Source organism: Puntigrus tetrazona, chromosome 3, assembly GCF_018831695.1.
Source record: "Puntigrus tetrazona isolate hp1 chromosome 3, ASM1883169v1, whole genome shotgun sequence".
NCBI lineage: Eukaryota > Metazoa > Chordata > Actinopteri > Cypriniformes > Cyprinidae > Puntigrus > Puntigrus tetrazona.
In genome coordinates, this window is record NC_056701.1 from 2,608,294 (window position 1) to 2,629,443 (window position 21,150).

Genomic DNA, 21,150 nt, shown 5'->3' on the forward strand with positions numbered 1-21,150 from the left:
CCCTATAAATACCCAGAAGGTGTTGACAAATCCCTGTCTTATTAAGTGAATCATTTATTCAATCGATTCATTCAAATCGTGCATTTTAGGTGTCCTTGCTCTGTCCAAGCAATAAATGCACGTCTTTGAATGAGCGCATCTCTTTCTTCAACCGCTCGGGTAATGTCAGGAGCTGCCTTTTCTATTTACTTTAATCAGTAAAGGCTATAGAAATGCACCGCGACGTTCACATTGTCGTACTATTTGCTGTCCGGTCCTAATGCGCGGTGAGGAGGAGACCTTCGAGTGACCAAAGACTCTCCAAGCATCACAGCTGGAGAGCTGTAGAGACTAGTCGAGTCTCCAAACTCTTCAGGCGTTACAGGAGAGAACTCAGAGTTGCTGTCCTGGGAAACGGATGTCGCAATAAATATCTGTGGATACCTTTGCTTCAAAAGTGCAATTTTATCTTCGGCTAAATACGCTAGTCACTCCACTGAGCGTTTATTAATATACTGTACTTCAGAGTTGTGCTCCATTTAAATTCTAATTCAATTCACGACCCTCTCAAATCCACACGTATGAACTTAGAGGCCAGACCTTGAAGCCAGTTCTTCAATCCTGAATTATACTCGATCCTGCTGTGCACAAAGTTCAGTTGCATTGCATCTGAACCGTATTAAACAACGCATTAATGCAGTCATGGCACTATCTTTTATGTAAATGTAATGTTTTAAAGTCAAACAACTCGTCAGAGATGCTGGTGGATCACATGAACGGAGGTCTTGACTCCCATCAGGAGTAGCATTAGCTTGTATATTATTTAAAGATGATGCTGGAGCTGTGCTTTGCAACGCAGTCACACGGTATAAGAAAGTTACTACAAATCAGGTTTGTATACTCAACACTTTCACTTTCACATACTACGCACTAGTGGGCAGTGAGGAGACTATTTCCTGGTACACAGGCAAAAGGAGTGGAGGGAAAGGGATAAGGGAAGTGTGAGCAAAGTTTATATAAGCACATCATCGCATTGTAATCATCATTTAAATACATTTCTGAATAACAGCTATAAGAGGGAGCTGGCCTGGTGTCTCTACTGAGGTAAGATTATATAGTCCCTCGGTCTTCATTCATTCAGCTTTGAACATGATAATGACTTCTGGTCCACCGTCTTAAAACAATTACCAGGAAGAGCTTTTCCTTTCTGCCTTCTTGTCTAAACGAAGCAAACGGAATCAGTGTATTTTTATCAGTGCAGATCTTTGTGATTTTTAGTCGTTATCTTCAAATCACTCATGAAGTGAAAGTAAACTTTGGATTGCTTAAACAGTAGCTAGATGCATCTAGATAAGAGCTTGCGTCTGTAAAGAGTGTCTTCCTCTCATCATCGCCTTCATTTTTCATATTCTGTGCTCTGGATTCCAGCGTTCTTCGAAATATCTTCCTTTTGTTTTCCACTTAAAAGAACAAGCCATTCAGGTTTGAACCAATTGAGAAGGCGAATAAATCGATGAAGGAATGTTTACGACCATTATAGAAGCCTCAGGATGTCTGGAGGGAAGTAGCAGACGAAAGGTCGTCATATATTTATAGTAGATGTTCATTATACTGCCATCACATGAGGTACCATGTCTTTGTTGAAGAAAGATTAGTAATTTATACACACTCTCAAAAATGCTGGGTTGATGCAACCCAGTGCTGGGTTTTTCAATAGTTCACCCAGCAGTGGGTTGCATTCAATCCGAGTCTGGACACCATATCACAGAGGTCGGCAAGTAAGTTTGGCACGGAGCCAAAACCAAACTTTTCACCACTAGATGGAGACCCACGACATAGAAACTCAAGAAACTATTTCATGAAAAATGAAACTGAAATTGTGACAGATTGTTAGTGTCCTTTGTTGCTGGTAGTGAGCTGTCACTCTGTGTTTAGTCCTATAGTAAGTCAGTTATTAACAGAAAGCCATATTTGTGTGTGTCACACGTCACGGTTGCAGTTATTCATCTCAACAAAGGATTTAACAAAAGCTATTCTTTTAAAACGTGCACTTAGCATTCTCACACACTCAGTATATTAATCAACATTAAGGACCGACAAGGCAGAATGCAAGAGACAGGGTGTTTAAGCGCAAAGACATAATTGGGAGAACAAAAACAGGCTTTGCATATTTAGAAACATGGTTAGGACACAGGCAGGGTCAAACAGTGGTAAACAGGTATGGTACGGGCAAATTACAAGAATAATTCAAGGCCATGCATGGTCGATCGACAGATCACAATATCCAGAAACCAATATGTGATATGTGTGATGCTAACGTTCAAAAGTACCAGTTTTCAAATCTTCCAGAATATTAATATTGTTTTGAAGTTATAACATGATATACTTTAAGAAAGTGTGCAATAATTACACTTTATTAATCTAAACTCTCTAAAATTGTGTGAAAGGGTGGGAAATGCAGCGATATGTACTTACTGGTACGTATTTCGGGTCTCGCTAAAAACTGCACCCAGGTACCTTTATTTCATTATTACACAACATGTTTTTTAAAAACCTTTTTGCTATTTCTTTCAGAATAATAAGGAGATGGCTGTCTCATCTGAACTTCCAGTGGACATCAATGACTGGAATAAAGACCATGTACGACAATGGATGCTGGAGATAAAAGTGGACAAGGAAGATGCCGACATTTTGTACAATCAGAAAATCAATGGGGCTGCTCTTCTGCTTTTGGATGAGACTGATCTCAAAGCAGAAGGCCTATCACTGAATGCAAGGAAACTGATTATTGACAAAATTGGTCTTCTGAAACAAGAGACTAAGCAGCAGAATGTCACGGTGACTCAATCTTATAGCTTGAAGCCTTACCCTTTCAGTAGATTTAATGCTGCTCACAGGTACAGAGAAAACAGCATTCTAGATGTGACTGAATCCGGCCCTAAAGATTTCATACAACCATGCCATGAATTCAAAGCATTCGTAAACACAACAGAAAAGAACAGAATGAAAAAATACACATATGAAGTCATTCGATTTGCAGCAGCTTGCATGAACAGCCGCACAAATGGTACCATTCATTTCGGAGTGGCGGACGAACCACATGGACAAATTCTGGGTGTTAGTGTCCAGAAGCCAGATGACTTTAATGTACAACAGTCACATGCTATCAAAACACATTTTAAATGGGACAAGCAGGTTGAAATAGCAAAGAGGTGCATTAAACCCCCCCGATTTGTTGAAGTTCTCAAAGCTGATATGACATCTGCAGGAAAATGTGTCATTGAGGTAGACATAGAGCCATCCTCCATAGTCTGTCAAGAACTTTACTTCAACACTTATAATGTAGAAAAAAATGAAGATGTGAAACAGGAGCCCAAAGCTGGAGAGAAGAAGAAGAAAGGTGATGTATCTTTTTTTATAAGAGATAGCAGCAGCAGCAAGAATCTTATTACATCTGGTTCTTCGAAGGAGTGTGACAATTATATTAAAGACATGCCAAATAAGTTCCAGCTGAGGAAGGACGCTGAAGAAAAGCATCTCTCTGTTGTCAAAAACAGTGTGCAAGGCTCTAAATTGTGTGAGATGATAACAGGAGGCACTCAATCTTTGGACAGTTCCCACTTTGCATGGTATATTGTGGTAGCTAACAAATCTCATGCTGTTCAGCTGGAAAACCTGAGTTTCCTTCTTTACATGAAACTAGTGGCTGTTTTGGATTTTGATCCAGAATCTGCTGAGAAGGGCTTGAATAAGCTGTTTGAAGACAGAAAAACCAATGTTCACTTACCAGTTCAGTATAAAATTAAGGGCGCAGTTGAAGATATAGCAAAGAAGTTAAAGCTGACCAAAAATACAAGCTGGGTTTTCTGTAATGGAGGCATTGAGGAGGAAAACCCCTCTGATGCTGACAGATGGTCGATTGAGAAGGGCTCTTCAGTGCGCGATGTAGTTTCTTTTCTGTGCCGAAAAGATGTGCTGCCTCAGAAAAAAATCCTCACAGTCTTCTTGCTGTTAAGTCAGGTGAGCGATGGAAAAGACCCTTTGCTTGAGACCTTCAATATGTTTTTACAAGAGCTCAAGGGGGGAAACCAAATCTTATGCATCAGTGACAATGAAGCGTCATACACCTACTGGAAGGATCTCGTTAAGGGCAGACATGGAGTTGACATTTCTACAAGATGCATTTATGAGATGAGTTTTGTTGAGGTCAATGGCACCGTGCTCAGTTTGTGGTCAGAGAACCGCAAATCAAGCCGCTTTCTGCCTTGCGGTGGGGGCAGTAATGTTATTCTCTCCAAGAAAACTGAGGACTCCTTAGAAACGCTAAGTGTTCTTTGTGTGAACCAATGTGATGGAGGAAATGAGGACAAACAAAAACACGAGGAGACATTTTACAAGGGAGGGAAGGTGTCTTGGTGGAACTTCTACTTCTCAGAGCAGCCTGGGTCAATGGCATTCATCAAACGAGACAAATTTGACTACATCATCAATACTATTATCCCGGACATATGCAGTCGGAAAAGAGTGTGTGAGTTTTTCAATATCTTCCATCTTCCAGGCTGTGGTGGCACTACACTAGCCATGCATGTTTTATGGGCACTCAAGGACAAATTTCGTTGTGCCGTTCTGGAAGACACAACAGACGATTATACTACCATAGCTGAACATGTAGTGCAGCTACTAACATACGAGACAAAAGAGCAACCTCCACAACTTCCCGTTTTGCTCATGATCGATGACTTCCAAGACATCTCTGATGTAAAAAAACTTCAACTTCAGATCGAGGAGGAATGTTTGAAGCAAAACATTTTTTCAAAGTGTCCCCAGGTCATAATTGTTAACTGCATGAGAACCGAATCCAACGAGCAGACTGACGATGCCGTTTTCATTGGAAACAATTTATCTAGGAAGGAACAGGAACTGTTCGAGGAAAAGCTCAAGGAGTTTAAGAGGACCAGCACAAACACTAAAACATTTTACGGCTTCATGATTCTGAAGAATAACTTTTCAACCAAGTATATTCAGGGCATCGTGAAAAATACCCTCAAAGGTTTCAACTTTCGAGACAAACATGCTCAACTTTTTGCTGTTCTCGTCCTCTTGCATGTCTACTGCAAGAATTCGTCGTTGTCGGTCTCTACATGCGAAGAGTTCCTTGGTCTGCAAGCAGAAGCAGCTTTTGACACCTGCAAGGTTGAAGGTGGATTTGAGAGTTTCTCCACTCTTTTGACAAGATGCACAGTCAATTCCAAAATTAGGTTTGAGGGCGTGACAGTGATTCACTACAGAATAGCTCAACACTGTTTGAAAGAGCTTTCAACTTTGTCTTCCAAAGTGACAAAAGCAGATATCACTAACCTTCTGCTCACAACAGACTTATTTTATGAATATGCTCTGGGAAGAGAAAAGTTAATGCAGGATGTTCACAACATGCTGGTGAGGAGGCAGTATTCGGCTGAGGCTCAAGACTCGCTTTTTTCTCCTCTTATGCAACATATAATGAAGGAGACTCCAGGGATGGAAGAACTTATTCTAGAGAATGCAGCAAAATGCTACAGAAAAGATGCGGTGATATTTCAGCTACTCGCCAGGTACTATTACATCAGAAAAACAGACTTTGACACAGCCATGAATTGGGCAAAGAAGGCCAAAGACCTTTCAGAAGGCAACTCATACATATGTGATACAGTGTCGCAGATATTTGTACGTGAGCTCAAGCATGCTGTTCACAAAGACAAAGATGATCCCATTCAGCCAGACAGCCTCAATAAGTATCTTACAATGGCTAAGTCTGCAGGAGAAGCTTGCACAGAAACACAACAGACAGCAAACAAAGAGGCCATGACTCGACTCCAAAGACTAAAGGATTACAATACCTACAACACCACTGGCTTTCTTGGTGAACTTCAAACTGCAGCTATTGTCATACAAATACTGCAAAGGACACCTCTGTTGAACTACCTTGGTCAAGTCCTGTCGGGTAAAATTACTTTTGAAGATTTGTCAAAGAAGAACCCTGAGCTCAAACAATATTACCAAGTATTGCAGAAGCATAAGAGATATCTTCTTCAATTAAAGGGCACAATGAAGAATCATTTTTATTTTCTTGATCATTTTTTCGTCAATTTAGTACCCTTTTTTGCAGAGAAAGACAAACAAAAGGAACTGACAAAACGCAAGGTCTCCAGGTACTTTCAACAGTACACTGACCTCTTTTGTAAAATAAATTGGAGTGAGGTGGCTGTCAATGACGAGCGCATGAACCTCGTGGTTAAAATTGATCAGACGTGTCAATGTCTGGAGAGGAACAAGGGTGATTCCTATGCTGGCCTTCTGGAATATTTATATGAGAAAGACTCTGCATCAGCTGCATCAACTCTTGAAGAGATCATCCAGCAGTATAATTTCCTTCTGAATTCCAGAAAAGAGTTGGGAGTGATGAACACTGTCAAATTCATCTATGCCAATGTAATTCTGGCCAACATCAACCCTGAATCTCCACATATCATGCCTTACCAAGACCTTTGTCAATTGCTGATTAAAGTAATTGAGAACCCCACACCCTTCAGTGAGATCCTGCCATTGCACTACATCACCATTTTGTTGTTACGGCAAGAGAAGGACTGTCCGTTATCAACTTTTGTGTCACAAATAAAGCTGTCATATTTAAAAGACCTGAAGCCTGTGTCTAATGGAAAGAGAGCAGCTGTCCATTTTTACTTAGGGAAAGACGAAGGTTACGCTGGCCTGATTTCTCAAAGGGATATAAACAGATGTTTACGACCTGAGCAGGATATCTCAACCGAATGGGATGATGAAAAAATATGGAAGCAAGTGAGAGACTGTGAGAAGCTTTACAGAGTTTCTGGTAAAATCTGCGAAGGATTTATCAGTGTTGCAAATGTGAAGGTCTATCCAATGTTCAGAAGCCAGTTACACAAAGAATCCGGCACAGAAGTGTCATTCTTCATCGGATTCTCAATGAACGGACCAGTTGCACTCGACATAGACTTTGAGTCATAAGATTCTTAAACCTGATCGAATGGATCTGACTGATTAGCGGAGAGGCATGAATGAGAAAACTTTAAAACTAAGACAGTCAGAGGAGCTCATAAACCAAAGCCTTTAGTTATTCTTGAGCGTGTTTTTTCGTCTTAATCTGAATTTTTAATCATTAATGCTGCATGCTTTTGTTCTTTGTTTTATATGAAATAATCTTGCCTAATTGTGTTTGATGTTAATTTCATAAAAGGATCTGACTGAGTTATGTGAGAGGTGAGTCTGGCAATGCAATACATTGACCCCCAGAGGGGCAACCTGTGTTGTATTTCAGTTAATTTCTTTCATATCAATTTTTCTTACTGGATTTTAGATTTATATTGCTAATATTCATAAACATGTATTCATATATCACATATTTTTTAGATGTGACTATTTTTATACTTTAAGAAATGTCAATAAATATAGAGCCCGATATTCTATGTTAATATGAAAGGAACTTTCCATATTGATTTTTTTTTTTACAGACGTTTTACATGTATTTTGAATTATGCTTTGCATTGTGTTGTGTTTAGGGCTGGAGAAAATGTTTGTAAACCGAGGTAAAGGTAATGCGCTGCATCATGTCAGTCTAAATATGTGCATTTTTAAGATATCTTAAATAAAAGTAATAGTCTGACTCCTTTGTGTCAGATGAAAACACGATGAAATGTCTAAAGGTTTTATATATCCTATGTGCTAACACTGTTCATAAAGCTAAAGAGATGCTGTGTTCGGTACACTATCGTGGTCACGACATATTAACTCGTGCGAACGTGATATTATGATGTGGCCACGAGATATGAATTCGTGGAATCCTTAAATTAACTCGTGAGAACGTGATATTATATCGTGGGATGCTATGTTGAGCGAACGACATCTTTTAGTACATACGAGTACATAAACAAACTTGCATGAACCGGGATTATCAAAGATGAATACAATTTTTTTTTTATATTAACATTAAACATTTACTATGCGTATATTATTATTATATCAACTAGTAAAGGCTATTTTAATTCTTTCTTTCATATAAATATATGATTTATTTCCCCTTTCAACTCGGCTATCCCTTTCCCTATGCTAGCATTTGCTAGCATATAATTTGCAAATATAGGCTACTGTAAAGGCCTGACAATTATGCAAATACTTTATGATTTTAGGCTGTTTATTGATGTGATGACGATGATAAAAGCGTACTGTGTTTTCATTTACAAATGAAAATACGTGAACGAGTCATTCCTCAACGAAACACTAGGCTTTCCGCTATGTTATTAATTATTAATTCACCGAAATAAAATTGAATATGTTAAATTAAAAAAATCCAGCCAGCATAAGCAGTAGTGGCATTTGGAAAATTACGTAAAGAGATCAAAATGATGCCTGTAATTTATATAAATAATATAAATAATATAAAATATAATAATACGCTAATAATGATGATGATGATGATAATATACATATATTACGAAAAAGATCAGTTAATGGACTGTGGAATGGATAAAATGTTTTCGTGTAGACCTATTTTATTAACTTTATGTAACATTTATTTATGATAAGCTTAATACAAATGTTGTTTGCATATGCAATACAGTCCAGCGGATACAATATATATATATATATATATATATATATATATATATATATATATATATATATATATATATATATATATATATATAATAATTTCTATAACAATTAACAGAAAAATAATAATCTCTGTTAAACCCAGTGAAAATGTTGAAGGGTTTACTTCCAAATAGATAAAAAATGTAATTGGCTTAGTATGATTTGGTGGGATATTTAATAAACTTTAGAGAAAAGTGGTGTGTAGGGGAAATTTGTTCTTAATTTTGTTGAAAGAATACTATAAGGCTGAAAAATGATGCGTTGTGGTTTTACTTTTATTTTGTAATGTTACAAAGCTCGTCCTGGTAGTGACATTTATTTTGTAATCACCAGAGGCGTCTAAATCAAGGACCTCCGTACAGGCAGCTGATGATACTGCCGGCTAAGACACTATTCATTTAAAAAAATAAATAAAGCTGCAGTTTGTCGCTGCACACGGGCTCGTGTGAAACAGATGATGCTTGCTTTTATTACAGTCGGTTTAATTTGACGAATGTCTCCGGCGTTTAAGGAGGAAATGTGTGGATTTATGGACTCAAAGCTTTAAATGAAGATCATGGCGTTTCCGGAGGGAGAATCACTCGAATCCTGGCTCAGTACGTGTATTATTGTCGTTTGCATTTCGCGATAGGCGTAACTAACACCGCTGTATTATGTCTTCAATGCATGCTTTAATACCGACGCGTCTGAAGCTCTTGTTCAGCTTGTTCCAGCGGAATTTCGAATCCTACTATGACGAAGCGCTGCTCATGAATATTAATATTCTTATATTGACGTTGCCTAGTAACCTTCCCGGGGCGTCCAATCGTAATGCATAAATAATATCAAAGCGCCGACCCTTCGCCATAGTAGGATCCGCAGATTCGCCAGCGCCCACTTACCAGTCTCTGCCTTCCAGCCAATCGGATAAGCCAATTATACGAACGTCACGTTTTATGATTAATATTCATCAGCTAACCCTTCCTATAGTATGATTTATGAATTCAGAGTGCTTGTTGACCCTGAGATCTTGCTGTCATGAGTCCAAGCTCAAAGTCCTTGTTCCTGTCGGATGACTCCAGTACCAGAGCTTTAAGCGATTACTTAAATTAAATTTTGATTTTATCCAGTGTGAACTTGTACATTATCGATAAATGTGTTTTAAGCATAATCAGTATACTATATAAATACAATTGTAAATACGCTAATATCCTACACCTATAGCACTTTGTATTAAGAACCACTTCTTCGTATTTTTCATGAAATGACTGAGGGGTAATATTGATTTGCATCCCTGTGATTGGCCCTCACACTGCTGTGCCAGTGTTTCACAGACACAGAGCTCAACGGCGCCGATTGTTTGCTTCTCACGATGGTGTGTGTCCTCCACAGACAAAGCCACACACCCGACCAACAGGCAGGAGGACTGGGAATACATAATCGGGTTTTGTGACCAGATCAATAAGGAGTTGGAAGGGTAAGCCTCCGTAATCCAACATGACTGAAGACTGCAGGAATCTCTTCTCTAACTGCGTCCGTGTGTTCATAGTCCTCAGATAGCCGTGAGACTCCTGGTTCACAAAATCCACTCTCAAGAATGGGAAGCCCTTCAAGCTCTGACGGTGAGGGATGCTTTAAGACATTGCTGCTTTTTTTACGGGCGAAACGACGTTTACGCGGCCTGGCGTTTGATGGCTTTGTGTCTCCGCAGGTACTGGAGGCGTGTATGAAGAACTGTGGGCGAAGATTTCACAACGAAATAGCCAGATATAGGTTTTTAAATGAGCTGATCAAAGTGGTCTCACCCAAGGTTAGTGGTTTTTCTGTTCGACTTCGATTGACCAGATGAATTGAAACAGAAGTGCAAAAATGATCTGCTTTCTGAGTCATTTATGACTAATATGTTGCGTTTCAGTATATGGGGGACAGCGTTTCTGACAAGGTGAAGAATAAGATCATTGAGATGTTGTACAGCTGGACCGTGGCGTTTCCCAACGAGGCCAAGATAGCAGACGCGTACCAGACGCTCAAGAGACAGGGTGAGATGTTCAAGGTGAACTTTCTGTGGTCCGTCATGAGCGGCCGTCTTATCGAAGTGTGTTTTCTTTAGGACTTGTGATGTCAGACCCAGAACTGACGGTGGACAAAACCCTGATCCCGTCTCCTCCGGCACGCCCCAAAAACCCGGTGTTTGACAACGAGGACATGGGGAAGGTGAGACGCCCGATTGGCTTCACTGCAAATCTGATTTTAAATCTGGAGGTCCGACTCGATGTGTCTTCCCCCAAAAATGCGTTGCTCTGTGGTTTGATGGCAGTTGTTGGCTGAACTTCTGAGGAGCAAAAACCCAGAAGATCTTCAGGAGGCTAACAGACTGATCAAAAACATGGTGAAGGAGGTGAGAGGGTCTTTAAAGGTGATCGGGATATTTAAAGATGGACGATGAGCTCCAGTTTAAACTCAACACGTCACTTTTGTACTAACATGAAATGCAATTAAAGATTTGCATGAAAATGACATTAAAAAAACGTTTTATTGTAAAATAAACTGCAAATAATATTTAATTCCTTATGTTTACCAAACTAAAAAGTAGCTAAATAGTCAAACCTTACTTCACGTTGGCCCTAATCGTTCAAGGGTGCTTGCATCTGAACTCTATTGATGCTTGATCATATTTTCAGCGTTTTTCTTCTGATTCACACACCGATTCTGGATCAGGTGTGGCATAACTGATGACCAAGTCTGTGTTGTGCAGGACGAGGCCCGAGTGCAGAAAATGACCAAACGCAGCCATACGCTGGAGGAAGTCAACAACAACGTCAAGCTCCTGAGCGAAATGCTGAGTCACTACGACAGAGACCGATCGTCGGACGCCGACCGCGAGCTCATCAAGGTACGACCAGACTCGAGCAGGCCGAGAAAGGCATCAGGTGCTTGAGCTGGTTTGTTGTGGGAAACTAGTTTGATCGTAAATCTCCGCCCTTTGATATTTTCAGCATTTCTGCTCTAATTGTGACAAAGCTTCTTGATAGAATTTATTGATAGAAATTAGGTTTAAAGAACTGTAGGAAGTTGGAAAAATAAAGATTTCAATTGTTTTACACATCATTAACCGTTTACTGTTTTAAATACTGCAACCTCGAACTGGCTGAGGACCGCTAGTTTAGTAGCTGTTAACCAGTTACGCCAATCTTGTTAGCCTCAGCCCTTCTGATTGGTTTCCCAGCTGATCTCTCGCCTAAACCAACGTTAACCATTTAGAAACCTCAAAATTCATGTCATTCTGAACTTCACTTAAAGGTATAGTTCGCCCAAAAATTGGTACATTGGTAGCCATACAGTTGACGGAAGCCATTGACTTCCGTAGTATTTTTTCCGCCCGTGCTATGGAAGCTAACGGATACTGTTTGGTGACTAACGTTCTTCAAAATAAACTCACTCAGGTTTGAAGCAACTAAATGACCAACGTGCGCGTTTAGGTGAACCGTCCCTTTAACCCAGCAGCTGAAATCAAACCTGCTGCTTCTGTTCACCAGCCCCAAACTTGAGCAACTCATCAGTTCTTCGTTATTGTGAAATGTCTTATTTCACGCTTCAGAAACCGTATCACGTTTCCTGTCTGTACTGTTAGCCCTTATTTGCGCGGCACACTTCTGCGGTGTGTTACAGCCCCTGGAGCTGATCGCGTTCACTCTAGACAATGTCTGCTTTGTATGTAGGCTACAGCACTGCTATAAACTGGACCATTTAGTCAGTTTACTCAGGGAAGAACCCCAAAAACCACCAGACAGGCAAATCACGAATCCGGTTGCCTCTGGATGAAACCAAACCTCGTTGGAGACGTGTGCAGTGCAGACAAGAAGTTATAGCTTGTATAATTAACTTGACGTTACCCTGACAGCAGCACTCACATGTGACCTGACGCCTGTGTTCAGGAGCTGTATGAACGCTGTGATAAACTACGGCGCACGGCGTTCAAACTGGCCACCGAAGCCGAGGACAACGACTCCAGTTTGGGTAAACGGCACGCTTTACTCCCAGAGGAAGATGGCGCATTGTTTATTTGAAATGTTACGCATCTTTCTGCTTCCCGTAGGGGACATTCTCAAGGCGAACGATGATTTGTCCAGAGTTATCAGCGCCTATAAACGAATCGTAGAAGGACAGGCGGACGACGGCGAGGGGGAAGATCTCAGACTAGCTGCCAGCGAAGGTATCATCTGCAGATCTTGATAATCCAATGCGCCATATTTTCTTCATGATGTTTCGTGTTTTCTCAGGATGTGAGATCACGGGCACGCTGATTGATCTGGCTGGACTGGATGAACCTTGCTCTCCTCCGACCGTCGCTCCTCCTCCTCCTCTTCCTCCTCAGGTCCCGTCAGCCAATCCCACGGCCTCGCCCATCCCCGTGCTCCCGCCTCCTCCTCGCCGATTGGCCGGGGGTCACGGCAGTCAGACGAGCAGCCCCAATCACAAACCTCCTGAGCAGCAGACCTCCCTCTCCCTGCTGGACGATGAACTCTTGTCTCTCGGTGAGAAATCTCAATTTCTGTGGCACTGTCTGGTGATGTATAGGATTCATAGCTTTCAGTCATGTGACCGGATTGGAGACCTGGAGGGCGAAACTGCGGGACAAGCCTGATAATTTTCCCCGTTTCACAGCCACAGTTATTTAGATCATCTCTCTAATAATTAAAACATACTTATGGGAACGAAATGCAAGTTTTGGCCATTTTCTATCCATATTAAGCACCCATGGCATTATTTAAATCAAGTACCGTAATATATTTAAAATCACAATATTCTCTATATCGGGGGTCTACTTTTTAAAAATGAAAGCGTCTGAGAGCTACCAATGTTATACAATACTTAAATATCTTAAATAAACTGTTAATGTCAAAATGTGCACTTTGTCTTTGCGTAAGCTGTGAAATAAAATAAAAAAATGATTTTAAACTATCAAAAAAATATACTGTAACGTGTTATGTACTGAAATGGATTTTACAATTGTAAAAAATAAATAAATAAATAAATAAATAAACAGTGCTACCCTAAGCTGGGTTTAATTCTAAGAACCTCAGCACTTCTGGTAGCCAAGGTTGCCTATTTTCCTTTCCTTTATAAAAACAAATTTGTCTGATTTTTGCATTGGTCTGAACAAAAATATGGCAGACAGACTAAAACATTTAAATATAAAATAAAATAACAAATATATAAAATACATAATATATAGCAGAACAGAGGTGTTTCCATGGTAACCTTTGTAATCAAAGGTTTATAATAATATTAAGTTTTATGATGTGATTAATCATAATGCTAATAATAATAACATAGTTTTCACGATTTTACTATTTATTTTTTAGTTTGTATGCAATATAACATGCACAAATGTTATTTTATTCTCAGGACTGAATGATCCTCCCTCTGTGCCAAACAGACCGAAGTTGGACGAATTATCTGGACAGTGGACGTCTTTACAGGTAGGACGCACACAACTATTTGGACTTCCAGACGCTGACGGAGAGATGCCTGAACCTCTTCTATATCTTGCTGGCAGGCTCCTGATCCCGGCCTGGACCTGTTTGGGAGCATCTCGGCTCCGAGCGCCGTCTTTCCCACAACACACACGCCTGCTCAGACCTCACACACAGTGGCCGTCAGTCAGGGGCTGCAGGATCTCTCCATGCTGGACTTTGGAGGTGGAAAGAGGTACGGCTCCGCTCTTCCTTTTGAAAACAGCCCCCCAGATCAACCGGCCTCACTAACGAGGGTCCATGGTGTCACGAAGCCGTTATAAAAAGGACCTGGCTTTTCTGAGACTGTTTTCTGTCTCTCTTTAGTGTTTCTGGTCTGAGTGGCATCGCTGGAGGGACGTTCGGTCTTTCCGGAGGCGTGACGGGCTCCGCGGCCGGCCCTCTTCAGTCCACTAACCCGTTCGTGAGCGCGGCGGTGCCTGGTTCGCCCGCTGTGGCCCGGGCTCAGGCGATGACGGCCGGCTCGGCTCCGGGCAGCCCTTTCTTTCAGCCCTTCTCATCTCCGTCTCACTCGCTTCAGTGCAGCCCGGCACGGAGCTCGGAGCCCAGCCTGTCCAACCTGTGCGTCCCGCTCGAGTCCATCAGACCCAGTGAGTCAACAATTTTCAGTTGATGGACTGGGGCTGGTTTCGTAAACTAGACTAGTCTAACTTTTTAAATCCAGTTATGAAAGGCTAGATTTGTCTTGTTTGTATTGGAAAAGTAAGACCGATTGACAACTGCTAGCTGGTCAAACTAGCTCTTAAGACACAGTCTTACCATGGTAAGCTGCCCCCAGAATACACTAACAGGACCTGAAATTAGAAGAAAGATAGAAAGACATGTGCTTAAGTCATTTCATAAACTATTGTATTATAGTTTTAAAGTCATATTTTATATATTTTTTTATATATTATAACCAATCAAAACTTAATCATCCTCTTTTGCTAGTTATTTATTATTGGCTTTGTTTTCAATGTGACAACTTATAATATATATATATATATATATATATATATATATATATATATATATATATATATAAAAGAAGTAATAATTATATAATCCGTTTTGTTCTAAATATATTGTATTGCATTGTTGAAAATATCATTATTTTCCTTAAAAATATGTTTGAAATGTGACCCCAGCACGGTTTTGTGTTTGCACAGTTATTACGAAATTGAAAGTTTATATTTGAAAATGATCATTTATACCATATTAAAGGCTTGATGATAATGTATATTACATTATATTATTAATGTAAAGTTATACGATAATTGTTTAATTGATTATTGTTTATATATATATATATATATATATATATATATATATATATATATATATATATATATATAAAATTTTTATTTATTTATTTATTTTTTTTGATTGAAATGTGATTCTGCAGCGTACCTGTTTTAGTTGCCGAGCTATACTTTTGTGTTTCTGCTTGCGTCCTCAGGTAAAGTGTTACCTGTGACGGTGTACGATAAGGACGGAGTCCGTGTTCTCATGCACTTTGCGATGGACTGTCCACCGGGTCGACCGGACGTCCTGGTCATGGTGGTGTCGTTGCTCAACACGGCGCCGTTACCGGTGCGAAACATAGTGCTGCAAGCAGCCGTGCCCAAGGTATGACCTCCTTCACCGACACTGATTCGTATCGCTCATTTGAATCGGTTCCCTTAAATGATTCAGTCGAGCCGATTCACAGTTCACTTCAATATGAAATGCGACAGATGTCTTGGAACATTACATTGACATGACATTAGAAAAGTTAAACGCGACCTCTGACCTCTATTTAACTGGACTCTGTGTTGTTTGTGTCAGTCTATGCGTGTGAAGCTTCAGCCTCCATCAGGAACCGAGATCGCGCCCTTTAACCCCATCCTGCCCCCTGCATCCATCACTCAGGTCATGCTGCTCGCCAACCCACTCAAGGTAGGAGGACACTTAAAAAAAAAAAAAATTATAAACAAAAATAGAATAGAATGTATTTTTAAGAATTAAATATATTATTTATATTTAATATATTTTTAATTCTTTTAAATGCTATTTTTATTATAATGTATTATTTATTATATTTTTAATTCATTTAAATGCTATTTATTTTTATTATAATAAATGCATTATTTATTCATTTTAATTATTATTATTATTAAAAGGGAGATAAATAAAACTAGTGCTGTCAAGTAATTAATCGTGATTAATCACATGTGAAATAAGTGTTTTTGTTTACATATGCGTGTATTCTGTGTATATTTATGATGTGTATACATAAATACAAACACATGCATGTATATACTTATATATGTATTTTATATGATAGAAAATGTAGGGATGTCAATATATAAATGCATATATATGTAAATACTTATACTGTATGCGCATGAAAAAATACACAGGACCCATACAGTATATTCTATGAATAAAAACTCGCTTTGGATCCGATCGGATAAAGCAATCAAACGAATCACAAAGTGAAAGACGCTTTGGGAATCTTTCCCGGTGTTGTGTGTTTCAGGAGCGCGTGCGCTTGCGCTACAAGCTGACGTATCTCCTGGGCGAGCGTCAGTACTCGGAGGTGGGCGAGCTGGATCAGTTTCCCCCGGCGGACAGATGGGGCTCCCTGTAGATCTCTGCTCCAACTCTTCCACGCTCTTTCCCGAGTGTCGTCACCCGTTTGTGCGGTTCATTTCCTTTCAGTCAGTGTTCTGCTGTAGCCTTGTGAAGCAGCGTTTGATGCTTGATGTTTGTGTTTTTTTTGGGGGGGGATTCGAGCTGGATTTTAATACGATAACGCAACGTCAGCGATGATGCTCCGTCTGTCACGGCAATCACAGTTTCTGTCAAAATACCGTAGTAAAACGACAATTAATTGGCATTTGCAAAAAAACAGAGTACGTTTTAATTTAAGAAAACCTGTCATTTATTCGAAATGCGTCAATTACTACAAACTTGCCTGATTTAGGCCACGTTTAAAACCTGTGTGGTATCGTTGCGATACTATAATAGCTGTTTTTAAAATACCGTTATTTTTGTATTCATTTAGTTATTATGTAATGTTTTTCATACGTGTATAGTTTTTATTATTTGTATTTCACTTTTTTAGTTTTAGCTACTTCAGTACATTACGTTGACGCAAACGATAAAAGTGTGAAGCGTAGCTAAGTATGTTTTTAATTTAAAAAGTAGCGAAATGTTAAATATATAGGGTTTAGTCGACCCTTAAAGCACGATACGATACCACTGTGGTGTTGTATTTAGTTAATAAATATATATATATATATTGTATTGTATGCCATTTTTAGGTGTCATGGTTTTATTTCGAACAAAAAATGAAACCGCAAATCAGTTTCAATAGTGCAAAAATATCTCTTTTCATTGGCTATTTATTGACAAATCGAACAAAATCGACTTTTTCCGAGCACAGTATTAACTGTGGTATTTTGGCGTGAACCGCGGTAAATGGCGTCAAACTCCGAAGCCGAGCTGATACTGACGGTGTCACGTGACCTCGTGGAGCGCATCTAACCGCGATCTCGCTCTTTCCAGGCCGCTCCAGGCGTTCCTCGCGACAAACGAGCGTTTCAGCTTTGCTCTTTCTAGACCTTAGACTATTCCTTTCCCGCGAACTTCAGCTCTTGAAGTCATGACGCATCGGATCGAATGTACCTGCAGTCAGTCGAGTTTACATGGAGACCGCTGTGAGTTTACACGCGTAACGTCAGACTAACGTTACGTTGTCTATTTTGAGTTTTTATCTGCCTCTGTTGTCGTTCAACACTGTTTCTGGTTTTATTTATTGCTGCTACAGGAACGTTTGGACTCAAGTTTCAGCATTACAGGCCGTCTCAGACAGTCTTTGTTTAATATTAACAGTGTTTTTGCCTGCAGGTTATGAGATGAAGGTCTCGATGGACAAGTGAGCGTTTTGTTTCATCAGATCAAGGCCTCGTGTGATTTTTGGTCCCAAACAAACCTTAATGTGTCCGACTGGAAGAAGAGGACAGCTGCTCCTCAGTTGTGTTCAAAGCGTTTAATTCATTACGGCCATGTGTTTAGACTCGGACAGCAGCGATCGAGCGAATCTCACACATACATTATGAATAGTTCACCCAAAAAGGCTACATTTATGTTTTGCATTTTGTTGGTATCTGCACTTTTTTTGCATGACGCTTAAACACTAATTGTAATAAATACATATGTTATACACTATATGTTCACAGTGATTTTTAAAAAAAAATATCTTATTTGTATAAATTTTGGGTCCCGTACTAGTCTTAACTTTAAAAAATGCTTTTTGATTTTGGGGTGAATTCATGGTGATTTTGATGAGATTCGTTCGATTGATGATTGGGAATCTTGTTTGAACACGTTGGACTGTGTTTCTGGAGCATCTCTGCCGATTCGGACTTGTTTCAGGAAAATGGAGCTTCATTGTGCAACTGTATCAAGTGTTTCGAGTATTTCTGAGGAACCTTGTGTGTGTATTATTACGAATCATTGTGTCTCTTTTTAAGAGCCAAAGCTTCATCTGATCCGATGTTGGTGACAATGGTTTAGGAGGACAAATGTAGAGCTTCTTAAAGGTTGTTATGGATGACTATGACAATGATGATGCACTGCTCTGGTGTTTAATAACGACTCCATCATGTGTGCTGCGCCATTAAATACTTATTAAATGAATTGCCCAGCGTATTTTTTCTGTTGGGGTGGAAATGACCAATTCCGATTTCCAATATAGTGCCAGTTTTCACCATACAGTAATGGTCCGATTTAAGTCTTAATTAAAGGAACTACTGCTTACAAAGAACTATTAGTCAAAATAATAAATGAGATGTGTGAAGATGTCTAACCTTCCCCAGATAGCTCAAGATGTCCGATATATATTTATATATGTATATGTTTGTGTGTGTATATATATATATATATATATATTTAATATTATATATATATATTAAATATATATATATATATATATATATATATAATATATATATATATATATATATATATATATATAAATATTATATATATATTAAATATTATATATATATATATATATATATATATATATATATATATATATATATATATATATATATATTAAATATTATATATATATATATATATTAATATATATATATATATATATATTAAATATTATATATATATATATTAATATATATATATATATATATATATATATATATTAAATATTATATATATATATTTAATATTTAATACTGTAACGACTGCAGCACAAAGCAGCACAGAGACAGGCAGCCCTCGTTCATTTGTTCCTATTGAGGTTTTTTGGGTTGTATTTTGTGTATACACCATTTTCTGTGTACTTCCATAGATATGCGCATGCATCTTCATTGTGAGACGTGGTAACTATGCGGCGTCCATTGCCTTATGTTGATAGGAACCGTCTTTAGAAGCTTGGTTTAAACACTTAAGGGTAAGGGTGAAAGTTCAGACGTTTGTTGCAATGCTATTAAAGACTCAGGACTTTCATGCAGACGGGTGACCTCACCACATGTTTGCATTCATTTGCAATTCCAGCATGCTTAAGCATTTCACCAGGAAGAGACTGCCTCACTTTATTTGTTTCTGTCACAATGATTGGCTTCTTTGGACAAAGTCTGGTTGTTTCTTTTTACAAGGTAAGACATTTATGTTGTTTTATATTTGAAGATAAAACTTCCTCAGGAACGTTGCACATTATTTTGTACTCTACTTAGAGGTCATAAATTTGATTTGATGCATAGTGACAATGCAGATTATTTTATTATTTTACTATTATTATAATTGTGTCCTCTCCTATGAAATACTTTTCAGTGACTACTTACAAAACGACAACAACACAATACAAGCAGTAGGGTACTTTTATTACATAAAGTACAAGGCATCGGTAGCAACGATAGACAAATGGGAGGGAAGACAAGAGCATAGGCGATGCATGGAAAAAAGAAAGAATAAGCCGGACTAAAGAAGTAAAAACACAATTTTGTCCCCTACTCAAATCTGAGAAGCATCTTATATGGAATAGATTTCTTCTCCTCATCTCTAATTTGATTGGCGCAATAGATGAGGCTTTTTTGTTTTCTGGGATGACTGTCACGAAACTCGTACCATCGTTTAAAAAACTGCATCAGGAGGATGTTATGGAAAAACATTTCAGGGTTCCTTATAACTTCTGAGAACAGGATGGCACATACCGTGAAGGCATCTTGAGGTTTCTTTACACAAGAATCAACTTTGTCGCGGTTCCCCATCATGTAGTTCCAAAGCGTCTCGGAACGTCTTTCATTAAAATTATCCGAAGGCCGCAGCGTTGCATAACAAAGGTTTTTGACATCCATGCATGAACAATACAGATGGCTTAGTTGCAGCCGTACTGTATAGCTACCAACTACAAAGAATACCTCTTTGCTATCTTGACGTTTTAGTTCGTACTGAGTAATAAGATACACAATTACCTGTGCATAGTGTGGAAAACTTAATATTGTTATAGCGTTGCCAGTGTTTACGTTTAAGACACAGTCAGCCATTATTTTTATTTCTTTCATAGGATTCTTTTCCCACGAAGTGTGCGCTTTAAACAGGCCGGACCGTATTTTTGGGTGTAGATCAAATATGTCAGGGGTCCTTTCAGATATCTCTTCTTCAGGATGTTCTTCCATCTGAAGTACAGAATTGGCTCAACTGTAGTCCATGTGGGATGAGGCTGCGTTGAAAAAAATAACAATTGCTCAGAAAGATATCGATATTTAATGTACATAGCTGTGTACGACGAGTCTAACTCACCGCGTCCCTGTCCTCCTCCGATCGCCTGGCAGCCTTCACTTCCGCAATGCTGTTGGCGGTAAAATGCAACAAAACGTTGAGACAAGCTACACGATTACCTACAGTAATACCCATACTAGCTTCGTAAGGACTACCTGCTTAGTTGTTTTTCTTGGAGCGCTTGAGACATTTGGTTACCGTGCCGGTTTGACTGCTG

The 21,150-nt window shown here is 39.1% G+C and overlaps 3 protein-coding genes across 4 annotated transcripts in view; all 3 read left to right on the forward strand.

Moving 5' to 3' along the window:
* Positions 1–21,150, forward strand: part of LOC122341572 (tripartite motif-containing protein 16-like) — a 341,738-nt gene that overhangs the window by 258,519 nt on the left and 62,069 nt on the right. The window lies entirely within an intron of this gene.
* Positions 946–7,680, forward strand: LOC122341564 (sterile alpha motif domain-containing protein 9-like). Its single transcript, XM_043235018.1, has 2 exons — positions 946–1,083; positions 2,554–7,680. Exon 2 carries the CDS (start codon positions 2,566–2,568, stop codon positions 7,000–7,002), a length of 4,437 nt encoding a protein of 1,478 aa, XP_043090953.1. The 5' UTR covers positions 946–1,083; positions 2,554–2,565; the 3' UTR covers positions 7,003–7,680.
* Positions 8,979–18,827, forward strand: gga3b (golgi associated, gamma adaptin ear containing, ARF binding protein 3b). Of its 2 annotated transcripts, XM_043235025.1 has the most exons (17): positions 8,979–9,242; positions 10,018–10,102; positions 10,175–10,247; positions 10,337–10,435; positions 10,541–10,664; positions 10,736–10,839; positions 10,943–11,023; positions 11,381–11,518; positions 12,561–12,642; positions 12,722–12,838; positions 12,906–13,160; positions 14,035–14,108; positions 14,186–14,337; positions 14,469–14,752; positions 15,601–15,770; positions 15,969–16,079; positions 16,663–18,827. In XM_043235025.1, the coding sequence occupies exons 1-17, from the start codon at positions 9,194–9,196 to the stop codon at positions 16,771–16,773; spliced, it is 2,109 nt and encodes a 702-aa protein (XP_043090960.1). In that variant the 5' UTR covers positions 8,979–9,193; the 3' UTR covers positions 16,774–18,827. The 2 variants fall into 2 exon arrangements, with proteins under 2 accessions (XP_043090960.1, XP_043090961.1); XM_043235026.1 differs by lacking the exon at positions 10,943–11,023.

Coding starts and splice junctions, on each gene's coding strand:
- gga3b (XM_043235025.1), top strand. CDS start 9,194: ATGAAGATCATGGCGTTTCCGGAGGGAGAATCACTCGAATCCTGGCTC. Junction 9,243..10,017: donor ATCACTCGAATCCTGGCTCA/GTACGTGTATTA, acceptor TGTCCTCCACAG/ACAAAGCCACACACCCGACC. Junction 10,665..10,735: donor CCAGACGCTCAAGAGACAGG/GTGAGATGTTCA, acceptor TGTTTTCTTTAG/GACTTGTGATGTCAGACCCA.
- LOC122341564 (XM_043235018.1), top strand. CDS start 2,566: ATGGCTGTCTCATCTGAACTTCCAGTGGACATCAATGACTGGAATAAA.